General features: G+C 32.0%; 2 protein-coding genes across 12 annotated transcripts; one reads left to right on the forward strand and one right to left on the reverse strand.

Annotated features, from left to right (window-relative positions):
- Nucleotides 1-28: 28 nt before the first annotated feature.
- LOC111279622 (beta-amylase 1, chloroplastic-like) lies at nucleotides 29-3244 on the reverse strand. The gene is made up of 4 exons (XM_022866587.2): nucleotides 2421-3244; nucleotides 1370-1580; nucleotides 1144-1254; nucleotides 29-1046 (listed from the first exon to the last, which is right to left on the reverse strand). Exons 1-4 carry the CDS (start codon nucleotides 3056-3058, stop codon nucleotides 240-242), a joined length of 1767 nt encoding a protein of 588 aa, XP_022722322.2. The 5' UTR covers nucleotides 3059-3244; the 3' UTR covers nucleotides 29-239.
- A 6185-nt stretch (nucleotides 3245-9429) lies between these two features.
- On the forward strand, nucleotides 9430-17117 carry LOC111279181 (uncharacterized). Of its 11 annotated transcripts, none has more exons than XM_089756538.1 (16): nucleotides 9430-9762; nucleotides 10671-10823; nucleotides 10995-11111; nucleotides 11218-11302; nucleotides 11676-11784; nucleotides 11886-11953; nucleotides 12035-12160; nucleotides 12240-12317; nucleotides 12441-13183; nucleotides 13467-13670; nucleotides 13782-13842; nucleotides 14314-14427; nucleotides 15200-15313; nucleotides 15416-15523; nucleotides 16424-16495; nucleotides 16826-17117. In XM_089756538.1, exons 1-15 carry the CDS (start codon nucleotides 9695-9697, stop codon nucleotides 16448-16450), a joined length of 2175 nt encoding a protein of 724 aa, XP_089612664.1. In that variant the 5' UTR covers nucleotides 9430-9694; the 3' UTR covers nucleotides 16451-16495; nucleotides 16826-17117. The 11 variants fall into 11 exon arrangements, with proteins under 11 accessions (XP_089612664.1, XP_089612663.1, XP_022721830.2 ...); XM_089756537.1 differs by having other exon boundaries at nucleotides 16863-17117; XM_022866095.2 differs by having other exon boundaries at nucleotides 15416-15516; nucleotides 16863-17117.
- The last annotated feature ends 237 nt before the right edge of the window (nucleotides 17118-17354 follow it).

Below are 17354 nucleotides of genomic sequence, written 5' to 3' on the forward strand. Positions count from 1 at the left end.
CATAAGAGAAAGAAAGAGGATGAACAAATAGTCCAATATATTATGTATTATCATGTTATGAAAAATGAAAGAGTTTCAACTATTCGAACAAAGTACATAGAATTCCATCTTCTACAACAAACATTTTGATAGCCACAGCATAGGAAAAAAAAAGCTACAGCATTGCATGATCCCTAAGGAACTGTTATTGATCGAACTCTGTACTAAGCTATCTTACCAGTATGCAAAAGATCCCCTTGCTAGTGCATAAGGGTAACAGCAGCCTCCTGAATGAAAGGCTGGGTGACATGCACAAAATGTTCAGCTTCCCTCTCCACCTGCTCCCAACACCGATGAGCATCTTTCCCCTCTTTCATCTTCTTAACAAATGCTACAAACCATCTCCAATTGTCCGGCTGAAAGAGGGAAGGGTTCATCCTCAAGTAAGTAAATGCACACATCTCCCTATCACCTGAGGAGCCATCAAAATTCAACGATGATGCTTGTAAGATCTTCTCGTGAGCATATTCATCATAACGGGGCAGTGCATTTTCCCCAGCAAGGGGAACTTGTGCTGCTCCAGTAGCTAAAGCTACTTGCTTGACTAGCTTCTCAGGTGCACATAGGGCATCCTGTGGCTGTTCATGATCACGCATTTCTATACAAGTGAAATTGAAAACAGCACCACGACGTGCTAGCATTTGAGCAATAGGGAGGTAACCGTCTCGGAACCTTGTGTTATAGTAACCTGCTGTGAGTTCAGGAGCGTGGGATCTGGTTCCATAGTGCCAGTGGATTCCAGCAACTTTTACAGAGATCTTCACGCCTGCACCTTCAAAAACTGAAGTCGCCGACGATAAAACACTCTCACCATGTTCTATTAGCATCTGAGAATACCAGGAGAGGAAGAATTCACCGTAGGGACTATTCCAACCACCACCTTCTTTCTTGAAAAATGGTGTATCTTCTGGCCAATTGTTGTAGTGACCAGCGTCAATTGGGCCTGTGCTACCCCATTCTGGCTTACCAGCCGCTTCAGATGCTGCTTTTAGGCTGCTAAGCATATACTACATTATACAACACCCAATTTTAGTTGAGAACAAGAAGAAAGCTGCAACACACAAGCTAAAATAGACAAAGAGAAATCACTGCCATGCCAAATACCTTATCATAACATTGGAAGGCTCCAATTCCAGGGAATTTCCATGTCCCATTCTCCTCTGGGTATGAAGGATACCGAAGCTCACCTGCCGGACCCATTCCCACTTGGATTTCCTGTAGTGAAAACATTGACAACTGTTTAGCTGCTGATTGCTTTCATGGCATATGAAACAAAACACAAATTTGCAAAAACATACACAAAATAGGGGATGAGTAATTATTAAATTACCACAATGGTATCTCCAAGGAGATGTTTGAAGTTGTCCCTAAAGGCACGCATGAAGTCAGCATAACATTGAACAGGTGTACGGCCCTTCAAGACAGGAATGGTATCACAGCCAAGTGAAACATATTCATAATTCCTTCTTCCCCATTGATCAGTGTATGCAATGTCTGGATCCTTGTCCATCTCTTCCCTAACCCACCTGGGCAAAGGAATACTGTACAAAAAAAAACCACTTTTGTTTTAAAAAAATGTTTGTTTATTCCTTGCACAAGTTCCAAAACTACAATCACCTTCAGGAATCTCAAATTAGCACATCCAACATTTGATTGAATGATTAATGCAACCTTTCCAAATAAATAAAAGACAATATCAAAATAGGAATTGGCATCTCCAACTTGGGAGTGTGATCATTTTCATGCAACCCATATCTCTGCCAAGTGGGATCCACCAGGAGAGATGGAGAGGCATGAAACCACCATACCCTCCATGGAAATAGTCCCTTCTTCCTATCTAATTTTGTACCATGATCTAAAAAAGACAAAACGCAACGTAGCTTATATTATTCCTTATTTAGGCCCCATTTGAGTAGTCTGTAGGATTGGCTTCGCTGAGATTATAAACAGTAATAAGAGTTATTATAGCTGCGATCGAAAAAAAAAATCAATAAAAAATTTATATTAAATGGATAATTCTGGAGTTGGCATTTAGGTTAAACTAGTGGTAAAATGATTTCAATCGCATCACACTAAAAATGCGATAAAATCCAAATCTAACTTTATAAAATTCAATTCAAAAACTTCAATTTAATTTAGACATGGCAATTTATGTATCCATTAGAATCAAACACACACCTGTAACTTTAGCCTTTTAATCAACAGTGAATCAAACGTGCAACTTTCTCCTTGATTTCCAAAATTCATCCAATTCCCAAAAAAATAATTTAATATTTATTATCATCTGAATCTAAATCGCATAACGTCACATGACCATCTTATTAAAAAAATGAAGCATTAAATTTCAAAAGAAAAATGAGAGGTAAGAAGGAGATACGAACGTGCAAGAGTCACCGACGTTGCCGCCGCACTGATGAAACGACATGACAGCCTGGACTTTGAGGCCATGTTTCTTAGCCATCTCGAGCAGCTCGGCGTAGCCACCCCAATTGTACGCACCCGGCGCCTCCCTCTCCACCAGCCCCCACCAAACGTCAATCATTATCCCCTCCACACCCGCGCTTTTCAATGCGTGAAGACTCGCATTCATCGCCTTCTTCCTATTCACCGTGTTTCCATTCGTCACGCTGTCCAACGGCATCATCACGTACACCGGAACCCCTTTCTTCTTCTCCTTCCTATCTCCCTCCTTCCACGCCACAGCCGCCTCCTCCTCACCTTTCGCCGTCTCTGGCGGCGCTAACGTTGCGTAGGCCTGGCAAGTTGCTGAAAGGTCCGGACGCAGTGTCGGGCTTATCAAAGGCGACCTGTTTCCGGCGCTGCGCGGTGTCAGCGGTGGAGTTAACATAGGTGGCGATACAGTTTTTTGTTGGGCATTGCATCGGAGATTCACCATCGGTGTTTTCCAAACTGCCGACGCACTCGTCGTCGCCGACGGTGGTTGTTCTCCTGTGGTGAATTCAGTCGGAATTTGTGTCCCGACGAGAGCTCCAATCTGGTGTGCCAAATTCAACGCCATTTTTTGAATTTTTTTCGAGTATGTAACAGAATAAAAGGAAAAAGGGAGTGAATGTTCCTCAAAGAAACGTTTTTTTTTTCTTTTTTGCTTTTTTTTTTTTGTCTTTTTTTCCTTTTTGCTTTTTTTTTTTTTTTCGGTTTCGAGTTTTCAGTTGGGATACGTTTCAGACTTCGAATGTGAGCGTTCAATTTGAAACGGATGAAGATACCGAGTATTTATAGAAACGAGATTAAAAACCCGTTAGGTTCTCGACACGTGGCCCATACGCTACGTGGCGGAAGCAGGGGCAATTGAGGGGCTACGGTTACGATTGATCGATTCATGAGAGGATGGACGGTTGGTTTGATGCGCGTGAAAGTTCCAGGGCAACACGGTTTTTATGGTGTAAACAAAAGGATTTAAACAGGATAGCGATTGAGGTAGAGACACGTGGTCCAGAAGGAACAATTCACGTGTCCGATCCTTTCGGCTCGAGGCATGACATGAGAGGATTTTGTATTTTTATCTTCTTTGTTTCTAAGGCTGCTTTGACGTCCACGAAAGTGGTAGACAAGGGAGGCGGGAGACACGTGGAAGGGTTGGAAGATAAGTAGGACGGCGGATAATGCCATCATCTGTTGGTTTAAGACACGTATGGACCGAATATTGGGTGATTAGACTATCAGTGGTGGAAAATGAAGTTGAGATCTGACCTGATTCGTTTGATTGAAAATTGGTGGTTCTGAATTCTGATTCATTTGTGGGACCAACCGTGAATCTTGGGTACATTGTGGGAACTACTGCCAAACTCCTTGGAGGATTTGTAACTTGATGGGACACGCAACTGGAAAGAGATTATTACGATAATCTTAAACAAAGAAAAGATTTAAATAAAATTTTTCAGCTAAAATTTGTAAAAATTTTTATTAAAAACAATTAAATTAAAATTAAAATTAAAATTAATATATTAAAAAATTTTGTTAAATAAATTAAGCGTGTAAAATTTAAAAAATTTTAATAAATTTATAAATATTTTTAGATAAAAATTTTTAATAAAAATATTGATAAAATTTTTATTGTCAAATAAGTATCAATTAAATTTGAATCATAAATTAGTTTTTTAAATATTTTTTTTGCATATTATTGATCTTTTCATTAAATTTTCTCAATCTATCAATTTAAATTTTTTATTAAAAAATTTTATTAAATTATTTTTTAAAAAAATTTCATAACTTTTATTTAAAAAATTTTATGTAAATTTTATCCGTAATAACAAAGTTTTTTTTATATAAATAAAATTGGATCTATTCATAAAAAAGTAAAAGTATGTAAAAAAAAATTAAGTTTGATACATTAAGTTTTACATCCATAAAATTTTTAAAAATAAAAAAAAAAGCCAATTAAACACCGGATTGAGTAAAAATTTAATTTCTAATGCATTTAAATAAAAAAATTTTGTCTAAGGGCAAGCAAACTTTTAATTTAATATTAAATTACTATAACCTTAAATTTTAAATCTTTTTAGAAGTCTCACAATCTAATTGAATTCCAAAAATCATCAAGGTGCACTCGAGATTGATTAAGAGACAATTTAAATAAAAAAAAATCCCTATATTCAAAGATATGAATTTGAAAAAAATTCAAATTTGATATTTGTTGGATCTAAAATCTATAAAATCTAAATTTTAAATTCAAATAGATTGGTAGTTGAAATTATAATTAACCCAAAACTCAGCAAATTCAAAACAAATTGAAACTTGAATAAATCAAAACTTAATTTAGCATTTCTGATGAAAGTAGTTTTGCATTCAAAAACTGTTCTTATCCAACATTAATGCTAAACAAAAAAAAAAAAAAAAAAAAAAGCTTTTCAATTTAAAATTTTAGTTTTGCAATAAAAAAAATTACTTAAAATGTGTTTTGTAGTAAAGAAGTGTTAATTTTTTTTAATATTTTATTTGTTTATACATTTTTAGATATTTTAAGTACTCTTAACATTTTTTCATAACAATATTAAATATTTAAAATTTTTAATAATATTTTTCTTATGGCTCACACTTCTTTCAATCACAATAATAATACTAAATTAATTCTTAATAAAAAAAATTAAAACTTAAAATGATAAAAGCTAAAACAATTCAAATTTGAATTGTTTGAATAAAAAATTATTTGAATTTAAAATAATCCAAATGGATAAATAGATAACTCTAACTTACTCAATCATCAACTCCTTTTGTTTTGGATTTGGTAGACAATCTTAATAAGATGTTTTTTCTTTGTGATTTAAGTTGGTTTGTTATGATGTTACACATGTTTCATTTTCTTCGTCTAATAATAATATGATCATAGTAACTAAATTCTAAATTATTGGACCGACAATAGTAAAAAAAAAAAAAAAGTATGTATGTTTTTTAACCAAAAAAAACCAAAGATAGAATTTGACAAATTCAAGATTTCAATAACTCAAAGCAACAATAGAAACTAAAATTGATAGAATCTTTAAAAGCCAATATTGCAATCTACACAATATTGGGAAGATGTGAAGGATTTATAAAAGTCATAAATGAAATTAAAAAAAAAAAAGTTTTGAAGGAATTTTTTTTTTTTTTTACTTTTGGAAAGATAAAATATTTTCCTAGATAGAAAGTGTCTCTTTCCAAGTTGGTGACTGAGATGGCTAAAATTTGCCAAAAATCTTAAATTTATTTGCTTTAATTTTGGTAGACAATCTTGACATTGTGTTTTTTCTTTGTTTTTAAGTTTTTTTTTTGGTGATGTTGCTATCCTATTTTCTTTAATTAATAACTAAATTATTGGTTGGTTAATATATGGTGAAAATGTAAAATTTATGTATTTTAGCTAGGTGCAAATAGGGATGGCAAACTAACCCATCTCCGACGGGTTTCGATCCGATCCGATCTTATGGGGTCAATTTTTTTTTTTTTTAAATTTGAGTTTCGGGTCAGGTTGGGTTCGAGTTTGCTTAAAACTCGATCCGATATTATATAAAATTTTTTTAATTAATTATGTAATTATTTATTTATATATATATTTATATAATGATATTTTTAAATATTTATATTTAAAAAATAATATTTTATATTTTAAAAATAATATTTTATTAATTTCGGATCGGATCGGGTATGATTTACATAGTATCAGGGTCGGATTGGATTTTGGTATAAAAAAATAAAAAAAAATTTCGGATAAGATCGAGTTCGAATTTAATAAAGCATAAAGTCGGATCAGGTTCGGGGCGAGCAAAACCCGCCCCGAACCCGACCGATGCCAACCCTAGGTGCAAAGCTAGCTAGAATTTGACCATAAGATTTAATCCAATTAATTTATATAATTAATTTTAAAAAATAATATTTAATAATTTTAAATTTTAAATTTTAATATTTGTATTTTTTATTTTTTAATTATAGTCTCTTTTATGAAAAAAAAAAAAAAGCTTGAATTTGACAAATTTTAGAATTCAAGAACAAAAAATAAAACATTATAAGATAAAACTTATATCAATATGACTAAAATGAAACTATAAGATTTTATCAACATTGTGTAATTTGTTGATAGAATAAAAATTAAATTCAAATAATTTTAAATATATATAAAAAAATTATAAGTTTTTCTTAATATATATACATAGGCTGTTAAAATATCTAAGGTTTTTTTTTTTTTTAATGATTATATGTAATTTGAATTAAGTATTTGTAAAAAAACACATCTAAAGATTAAATTTTAGTCATGTACACATAAACAGTACATAACCAAGAAGTGTCTGCCCCTTATTCTTTTATTTTTTGTTGCTTTTTTAATTTTTTTTATATTTTTCCTATTTTATTTTATATATTTAATCAATATTTTTATATATTTTATTTTTTAAAAATGAAATCCACTTTAGACTAAGCTTTTTTTTCTTAAACCTTTTTCTTTTATATGTACATGACAAGGGGTGCCACATGGCACTCTTTTTTTATTTTTTTATTTTTTTATTTTCCCTATTTTTCCTTATTTTTTATATTTAATAAATAATTTATAGATTTTATTTTTTAAAAGTGGATCCTAGTTTGCACCAAACTTTTTTTTTTTTTTTTTACATTTTTAAGGAATAAAAATACTATATTTATAAATAATTAAAATGTAATCTTTGCATTTACCTATCAATTATATAGATTGTACTTATTTTTACTTTTGTTTCATTTCAACATGACACCTTATGTTCATTTTATTTTTTTAATAAACTTTTTTTTTGCAATTTTTTTATTTAAGATAAATTTATTTTAAAAAATCAATTGAGATGTCCATGCGGCAACTAATTTGGTTTTTTTTTCTTTTTTTTTTATTTTTTTAATTACATGAAATTTACAACAAATGAGTTGATAGATAAGTACACCAACTCATATATAATGAGTTTTAATTGGATTCGATTTAATATTTGATTTTTTTTTTGTTTTTTAAAAGTTATTTTTTTCCATTTAATTTTTTATTTTAATTAGATCATATTTTTAAAAAATAATATTAATGGATATGCCCACATGGTGTTCCGTTTGTTTATTTTCTTTTGTATTTATTTTTATTTTTTAATTAGATCAATTTTATAACAAAATGAAAAGATTAATAAGATGACAAAATAATTAATATTTAATAAGTTTTATTTGTTTCAATTCGATACGAGTGATTTTGTAAAAAAAAAAAATCAATTTTAAATCAATTTGAATTGATTTTTTTAATAAAAATTAAAGATGGATCAAAATCAAATTTAGTTATCTGCCCAAAGCCATCCTATGATATATATATATATATATATAAGTATATATTACTTTGTGGTATATATAAAAGTATATATTTTGTTATTTATTTAATTTTTTATTTATATATGTGTTTATCCTTTTTTTTTTTTGTTTAAAGCTTGGTATTAAATGGATTCCATGCACAAATTTTTTTTTTTTTATAGTTTATATTTTGTGAAAATAAAAGATCAATTTAGATACCAACGTTCACCTCCTTTTGTTTTTGTTTTTGTTTTTTTGTTTTTTATTTTTTTTAATTAGGTAAAATTAAAAAAGAAGGAATGATAAAATAAAAAAAAATTAACCCATGATAACATATGAGCACCTCATATAGTAAATACTAAAGTTGATCAAAGTCTTTATTTAAAAGAGGTAAAAAGTTAATTATAAAAGTGATGAAACAAATAACAATCAAATTATTTCAAAATACTAACTTTTCACAAAGTAATTATTTTTCAAAATGAACATTATCTTACACCATATTATATCTTGCTCCAAAGCAAATAAAAATATCATCAATGGTAGGAATGATACAAGAAAGAAAAACAAGAAGACTAGCAAAATCCAGCATCTTTCCATAATGTTCTACAATATTCCTTTTAAGCACCATTCCAAAAGAATATTCCTTTACACAAAATTAAATGCTAAAAAAAAAAAAGCAAAGAATATTCCTTCCACTTTTTATTCTTTAGCCTCTTGGATTTTTTTTTGTTCTTTTAATTATTATTATTATTTTTTTATTATTGGTTTAACAATTGCAAACAATTAAAGCCCAACAATTGCTTAATGTCCAATAATCCAAATTAAAATTTTTTTTTGAGCCTTTAAAACCCAATTTAAACTTGCAACTAATGGAAAAGTGATGATTTGTCACTTTTTTTTTTTTGCTTGAACAAGATTTTACAAAGAATAATAGTATTTGACCCTATACTTTTACCCAAATAAAATTATTCAAACATATAATATTTAAATTTAAATTGTGGAAATTTTATCATCAAGAGAGATAAAATAATAAAGAAAAAATTATAAAATAAAAAAATATTTTTTATTTTTTAAATCGAGATTACATCATTATTAATGATAAAATTCATTAATTGATGAAACCGTTTGTTTTGTCGTAAAATAATATTGAATTTAAATCTTATCATTGAATGGTAATAATTTTTAATATTTAAAAATTTGAAAGTTATTTATTTTAATTTGAAGTTTAAATATTAGGATTTAAAAGTTATTCCACTTATTAATGTTAACCATCTTAAAAGTAATTAATAAAAAATTTCTATAATTTAAGATTAGATTTATAAATTAAAAAAGATAAAAAAGTAGCATCTTTTATTTTTTTTCCTTTTTAATTCTCCTTGGACCACTTTATACGTACACTATTGGGCTTGGATCAATGCCTAAAACGCGTTGTCACGCGCAGCAGCACATGTCTGTAAGGGTATTTTAGTCAAATCATACACCAAACCGATGACCGAACCAACGTCCAGCGGACAAAAGAAGTACTGTATTTTCACAATTAAAGAGAAAAAAAAAAATCCTACCAATTTTTTTTTTTTTTGTTTTAAATTTTTTTCCCTTTGTTTTTGTGTTTCCTTCGATTTACATCTAGGTTTTCCTTGGAAACAAACAGAAGAATCCATACACACGAAAAAAAATATAAATTATTCAAAATATTTCAACTAATTATAATTAAAACGTATTTGTTAACAGAATTGAAAATCCAACTCCTTTGCCCACCATTTTTAAACCAAAGGGAAGAATCTTTCTCAGCCAAAGTTTTTTTTTTTTTTTTTTTGCTTTTAAAATTTTTTTATAAAATGTCAAGAAATTTTGAAGCTTGAAAAACTTCGTCGGATAAACGATGAGAGATTCTTCATTATGGGCCGAAGATTTGAATGCGCCATCTACTTCCAGCTCGCGAAGGCCCAGGTAAGGATTTTATGCGAATCAATTTCGCTCTTATTTTCTGTTTTGAGGTGAATTGGATTTGGATTTGAATTTTAGGGATTTTTGGTTCTGATGGTGAGGATTCGGATTGATTTTTTGGGATTTTGATGTAAATTTAGGATCTTGTTCGGTAAGTTGATTAGGAAATGTGATTGAATTTGGGATTCGGTTTTGTTTTGCATGTTGAATGTTGAATTTTGAATTTTGAATTGTTTTATGGTGGATTTTCGATTAATTTTCTAATTAAGCTAGAATTTTTGTCATTCGGTGATTAAAATATTTAATTTGTAGACATTTTGATGCTATTTCCTCAATCTAAAGCATAGAATGTAAAAAAAAAAAAAAAAGAATGTTTATAAATTGTCAAGAAATTGCAGCCAATTCAGATATAACAGTATATAGAGAAATGATGATTTCTCTTATTCGTTTTTGGCCAAGTAAGTAAATGAGATCTACTGTTTAATTAGTTCCTTGGAAAATGTTTGGTTACTATACTTTCGAACGTGCTTCTAAAAGCAACAGTTATAGGATTTTAGGTCTTAAATAGCAAGGAAATTGTCTAGGGAAATGTTAATCTCTCCTAAGCTGATCAAGTTAAAACTTAAAAAGTCTCCTAAATTTTGGTGATTATGCATAAAAAACCATCTAAAAGGCCATGGAGACAAAACCAGTACATAAACTGTTAGTTATAATGAATTTAGAGCTGAGGCATCGACAGATTTAAATATTCAAGTTTTCCTTTTATACTCATTTAGTTCCAGATTATAGGTTTGAATTGTCCTTTACTCGATTTATATTGATTTGAGTACATCATTTTATTTCATGTTTATGCTGAATAATTTTATTTGATGCTTATGCTGAATAAGTTCTATTTATGTTGCTTGCACTAGCAATGTCTTTCAATTATTGGCAAGGAGAGAAGTTTCGCCACGAACAAAACGGTCATCACGAAAGCTATGGGGAGAAGAGTCAAGGAGCCGTCTTGATTCCTTTGGGCCAATGTGTCAAGCTGCAAGAGATGCTAGACGTGATCTTCTTTCCTGGTAATACCACTCTTTTACAATTTCTTTCACAGTTTTGTAATTGGAAACTACTGATTTTTTCCTTTTACTATGTTGTCTGTTCTCTTTGTTGGCATGTGTGATTCATAGGATTATGTCCTACTTTGTAGTAAGGATCCTGATTAATTTTATTGAACTTCAATTATGTTGCAGGGTAGAGGCAGAGTCGTTGTGGCATTTTTCAGCAAAATACTGCCCATTGTTGCCTCCTCCAAGGTCTACTATTGCTGCAGCCTTCAGTCCTGATGGAAAAACACTTGCTTCTACCCAGTGAGTTACTTGATCCTTTATTTTTTTCCTTCTAATTAGGTTTCCAGTTAATTTGACCCTAAGTTTGCTACTTATTTTACTTGGATTTTGGTCTTTTTTCCTGCAGTGGAGATCATACAGTTAAGATTATTGATTGCCTGACTGGAAGCTGCTTGAAGGTGTTGAGCGGTCATCGCAGGACACCTTGGGTGGTAATTCTGTCGATAACATTTTTGTTTTTTACAGTTATTTAATATCTACCTGTCATTTCAGCCTAATCAGATGTGTTCAAAAATTAATTTGTATAAAAGAAAGCTGCTCAAGTCTCTGCATTCATCCAAAAAAATACAATTGATTGCTAGAGTGCACTTCTTTTGATGCTTTCAAGAGTATGTATTTTGTAATTGCATTTTACAGATCTTTGGGTTCAACACATGAAGATAATGGTATAATTAATCTATGATTAGCTTTTTAGCCAATTTACTTGAATCCCTCCTTTTTTTTTGAATGCCTAACTGATTTTGCATATGGGATGTTTATGCTAAAGTACTGCATCAATATTTTGTGCTGCTGGAACTTTTACAGGTTAGATTCCATCCATTGTATCCAGAGATACTTGCAAGTGGAAGCTTGGATCATGAAGTTCGCTTGTGGAATGCACATACTGCTGAGTGTATAGGATCACGCGATTTTTGTAATTACTCTTATGGATTTCGCTTTTTAACATTTCACACTGAGAACATATGAATTTGTTTATGCTCTTTGTTATTGCTTATTTTTCTCTAATACATGCAGACCGTCCTATTGCATCTATTGCTTTCCATGCTCAAGGGGAAGTTCTTGCAGTAGCTTCAGGGCATAAGGTGAGGAGGATTGTTCCATTATATATGCAGTTTTTATTTGGATTGTTATACAACTGCCCTGACTGTAGAACTGTTTGTTAGCTATATATATGGCACTACAACAGGAGAGGAGAGACATCCTCTCCAGATATTATACTGAAGACACGACGTTCACTTCGAGCTGTACATTTTCATCCATATGCTGCTCCATTTCTTTTGACCGCTGAGGTGAAATTTTTGACCCATCATATTGATTATGTACTTGAGTCTACTCTCTTGTTAATCAGATTTCTGGGCTGATTTGTAGGTCAACGACCTTGACTCATCTGATTCGTCGATGACAGTGGCAACTTCCTCTGGTTACTTGCATTATCCTCCTCCCACTGTATATTTGGCAAATGCTCATTCTAGTGATCGTTCTAATTTGGCAAATGAATTACCTCTCATGTCTTTACCTTTCTTGATATGGCCATCATTGGCGAGAGATAATGGGAGAACTTCTTTGCAGCATACTGGTGGCGACATTGCTTCAAATGTTGTGCATCAGAGAGGTGATCAATCTGCCTCAGTACGGCTTCTGACTTATTCGACTCCAACTGGGCAGTATGAACTTCTGTTGTCTCCTATTGAACCAAATAGCTCTTCTCCATTGCCAGTAGAAACAGGAGCCAATCCTTTACCAAGTGAGATGGAAACTGATGTTTCCCATTCTGCAATGGAGCCCATGGAGACAATGGAGGTGCAGTCAGTGGAAAGAAGTAATCATTTTTTCCCTTTTGGTGATCCAACCTCATGGGAGCTACCTTTCTTGCAAGGATGGTTAATCGGCCAGACCCAAGCTGGCCAGCACAATATGCGTTTGGCTACTAGTGGTAGTCATGAAAATTCACTTCCAACTGGTGACATGGAAAGTTCTGCTTTGGTAGCTTCTTCAGGTATGGCCAATAGTGTTAGCCAATCAAGAGTTGCTGGAAGATCAAGTTCACGGCATCGTTCTTCACATTCTCGCATGATGTCATCTAGCGGAAGTGGTGAAGCTGGTTATAGCAACATCATGCATGATGGTAGTGATTCTCAACCTGCTGTAAGCAGAATTCAATCTGAACTTGCCACATCTCTAGCAGCAGCGGCGGCAGCAGAACTACCTTGCACTGTGAAACTCAGAATATGGTCACATAATATAAAAGATCCTTGTGCCTTCCTTGATCTAGATAGATGTCGCTTGACCATTTCTCATGCTGTGCTTTGTAGGTGTGTTCTTTACTGCTTTAGTTTTGTTTAAACCTTGTAGATTATTAGTCTTTCTTATCTAAGAATCATATGCATGTACAGATCCTCATTTTATATTAATTCTTCGATTTCCTAGTCCAATTTGGTCAGGCAGTATTTCACCTTAATTGATAGTGAAATGAAATCGATAGTGAAAGAACTAATCTCCTTTTGCTATCTTGTCACTTTTATGTTCTTCTGTATGCTGCAAAATATCATTGATGCATCTTTTTCAAACTGTTGGCATCTAAAAACATAATTGCAGTGAAATGGGTGCACATTTTTCACCTTGTGGGAGATTTTTAGCAGCCTGCGTTGCCTGTGTGCTTCCTCATTTAGAAGCTGATCCTGGTGTTCAGAACCAGCTTAATTCTGATATAACAGGAGCTGCAACATCCCCCACACGACACCCGATTTCGGCTCACCGAGTTATGTATGAGCTTCGTATATATTCACTTGAGGAAGCCACGTAAATCTCAAACATCTAAAAATCTATTTTTTGTGTTCCTACCTTTTCTTTCTTCTGCTTACAGTTTATATAGTATCCTTTTGTAAATATGATGCTTCTTTTTTTGTTTAGATTTGGATTGGTGCTTGCTTCACGAGCAATAAGAGCTGCTCACTGCCTAACATCTATTCAGGTCCAACACTCCTCCCTCTTATATTTTATGCTTTCTTCTTTTGATACTTCTATAGATATATTGGTTGCATTAAGCACTAAATATATATGATCTTAAAAATAAATACTGTATCCTTTTTCTCTGTTGAAATCCTGATAGTCTTAATGAAAGCTATGGTTTATTTTATTTTTGTTCACCTTTTTAATGGTTTTGAGCTATGTGAATCTTCAGCAGCAATAAGCCTGCCATTTAAATGGATAAGCATAGTTAGCTTATAGCCGAGTATGAGTTGTTGTTCAGTTTGTAGGAGTTCATCCAATGAACCTTCATGTGTTGGGATTTGTGGAATTTAGTGGCATGGACTGTCCATGCATATTTAGGAAACACCTGCATGCTGCAGTTTATGAAACCAGAGCAAGCCTTTGTACATTTTTCTTAAGTTGGATGTTTCCAAAGTTGTAATGTATATATATTTGGTTTTCTAATTTGCAGTTTTCACCCACATCAGAGCATATATTGCTTGCCTATGGTCGTCGCCACAACTCACTTCTCAAAAGTGTGGTAATTGATGGAGAGACCACAGTGCCCATTTACACCATTCTGGAGGTAGGAACATGTGTTTCCCATATCTATGTGTTCATAGTTCTGGTTGTCTCAGTTTTATCATTGATTTTATTGAGAATTGGTTACTCCTAGATGTTGAAAGGCATTTTAATGTTCCATTCATGTGCTCAGTGATGGTTATCTAAGGGCCATAACACTGAATTTTCATATGCTATGGACATATTTGCGGTAGTTGATATGTTTGTTACCTTGTCTTTACTGTTGATAGTTTTTGGGCTGGTGTTTATGTCATGAATAAAAGGTTTGAAATCTTACTACACTATTTTAAATGGAAAGAGTTGAATAGTTTTTGATGTACAGAGATTTGGCAAGTTATATCGCTGGTAGAAGTGGGCTTTCTTTTATTGAAATGCACGCTTTGAAGGATTCATACTCTCTAAACTTTTTTCTCTCCTTCTCCTTTCTTGAATGGTATTGCTTTTCCCTAACGTTTTGATTTCCATACTTATGTATGAGTATTACTGTAGTGGGTAGGGATATATTTGTATACTGAAAATATACTTATAAGTTGTGCACTTACACAAAGGATATCTTCTATACAGTTTTGCTTGTCATTTCTCACAATGATTGGAATACACTAAGGGTATTGAAATGTTCTCCGCTTAACCATAGTGCTAGTGTTTCTGATAAGCCTATTCTGTATGGAACCATTGTATCTGTTTGTGGTCTTGTTTTAAGAGTATAAAATCCCTTCTAACCATTTTTACTTGAATTTGGGCATTTCATGAAATTATTGTACTTCTTCATTACTCAGGTTTACAGAGTTTCTGATATGGAGCTTGTGAGAGTTCTTCCAAGTGCAGAGGATGAGGTAAATGTAGCTTGCTTTCATCCTTCTGTTGGAGGAGGCCTTGTATATGGAACAAAGGTCAGTATTTGATATTCCAATGGATCTTCATATTTGTCTTTTGTTACTAATCCAGTTTTTCTATATACGGCTGATTTTTAATTTCTATATTTTGCCTCGCAGGAAGGAAAGCTAAGGATTCTCCAGTATGATAGTTCTAGCAGTATAAATCACAACACATCCAGTTTTCTTGATGAAAATATGCTCGATGTAGGAGGCCCAAGGTTGCAGGTTCCTATTCTTGTATCCCTTGAGTTTTACTGATAAATTTGCCTTTTCTTGAGTCTTTCCTTTTATTTCCAATTTTTCTTGTGCAAAATATGATTTGTCACTTTAAAGTTAGGATTTGTGCCTTTTGTTCTGAAAATTTTCTTAATATTTTTAAATAATTGATAACATTGTTTGTGTAAGTGGTAGTATCTTTTTTTCCTTTTGTTTGGGAATATATGAGGGAGGCTCTTTTACAATTTAAAAAGATTGTTTAAACATAAAAAGTATTAATGTTTGGATCTCTTGAATTATTCATCTTTTTTTTGTTGTAAACTTTTTTCTTTTTGGTCATTTTGCTTGTGGTAAACTTGCGAAGCCATAGAATTTGTGGAATCATCAGCCTTGTTCCTGTTAGGATTGGTCAACATGGATCGAGGAGGTTATGAATTAGTGATATCTAATGAAGGGTTTCAAAATATGTTTTTGACTATAAAGGTGGAAGAAATAAGAGACCTGCTAACTGTATTTTTGCTATGAAATTATTTAGAAGTTAAGATCATTTGCTTAGAACAGCTAAAATTGGGATCAAAGTTTTTTTTTAATCAAGTTGATTATTGACTATCATGATGAATTTAAGAGGGAAAACCCAAAATTGTTCTCATCTCTTACTCAATTATCAGCTTATGCTAATCTCTATTTTATTCTCCTTTTGAGGGACTAGGTTATTATTATACATCATTTTCTTATCTTTTTAGTTTGCTAGACATTTTGAATTTGTCTGATACATATACAGACTGATTTTCTTTCAGTCGGATTATTCGGCCGTATCTCTTGTAGAACAATTGAAAAGACCCAGAGTTTATCATTTTATCTTTCTTATCATATATTTGAAATTAACGTAATTTTTTTCTACTCTTGTAGGTCCCAACATATGCCTTGGAATGCTAGTGACCGATAAAGCCTGTTCAGTTGACTTACAGCTCGGCATAGATGGTTGGTTTCCTCCTTTCTCATTTTCTTAAAGAATGAAAATATTTCTATCCAAATCTCTCTCTGATACATATTAGAGAATTGACGGATAAGTTTTAATGTATCTTTTAGAAGTTGCTAAATTCAACAAGTAAAATCAGCGCAAGCATAAGACGAAAATTTGAGAAAAATCAATAATCCCTGATAAGTTATGAAAAGTGAATGCATTAAGGTTTTTTCACCATTTACAAAAACAAAGCTGATTCTACCAACCTTGTCTGTATCACAGATTTGATCTCATTCCTTGTTTCCAAGTAATAAAACATTCGCTGATTCTATGTGCTTATGCTTCAGGACGACATCATGGTATTCTTGTGAATTTTTTTTGCAGCTAGTCGCCAAATGATGATCATTCAATCCCTTACGGCCGCGAGCTACTCATTCCTGTCCCTTTGTAAAGTTTCTCAACTGGTAGTTAGATGCAAACAGGATCTTGTATTTCTATTCCCTGTTTCTTAGAAACGCGTGTTTAAATGGTAGAAACTGATCTAAATTTGAGCAAGGTGAGTAGCGATGAGAATGACAGTGTTGTATCTATAATTGTTCAGTTTTAAATGGAAAATTGCTGGAAATGCGTTTGGTTTGATGGCATGTTTATTAACATGAACAGATTGGGCAATATTATTTAGTTTCTAGTTTTGCATCTTTGTTGTAATGAATTCTCATTCGGAGTCTGTTGAAAATTTTTTTTAACACTGTTTTTCTTTCAATTTCTGGCTTCATTTCATCCCTAAGTTTAATCCTGCAAGAGACTTTCTTTATTCCTCACGATTTTGTGAAAACAAATTAGGCTTTTTCTGCTGAACCAAAGTGAATTTCGGAT

This window comes from Durio zibethinus, chromosome 27 (genome assembly GCF_047325235.1).
Source record: "Durio zibethinus cultivar Kanyao isolate XHJ-2024 chromosome 27, ASM4732523v1, whole genome shotgun sequence".
NCBI classification, from domain to species: domain Eukaryota; kingdom Viridiplantae; phylum Streptophyta; class Magnoliopsida; order Malvales; family Malvaceae; genus Durio; species Durio zibethinus.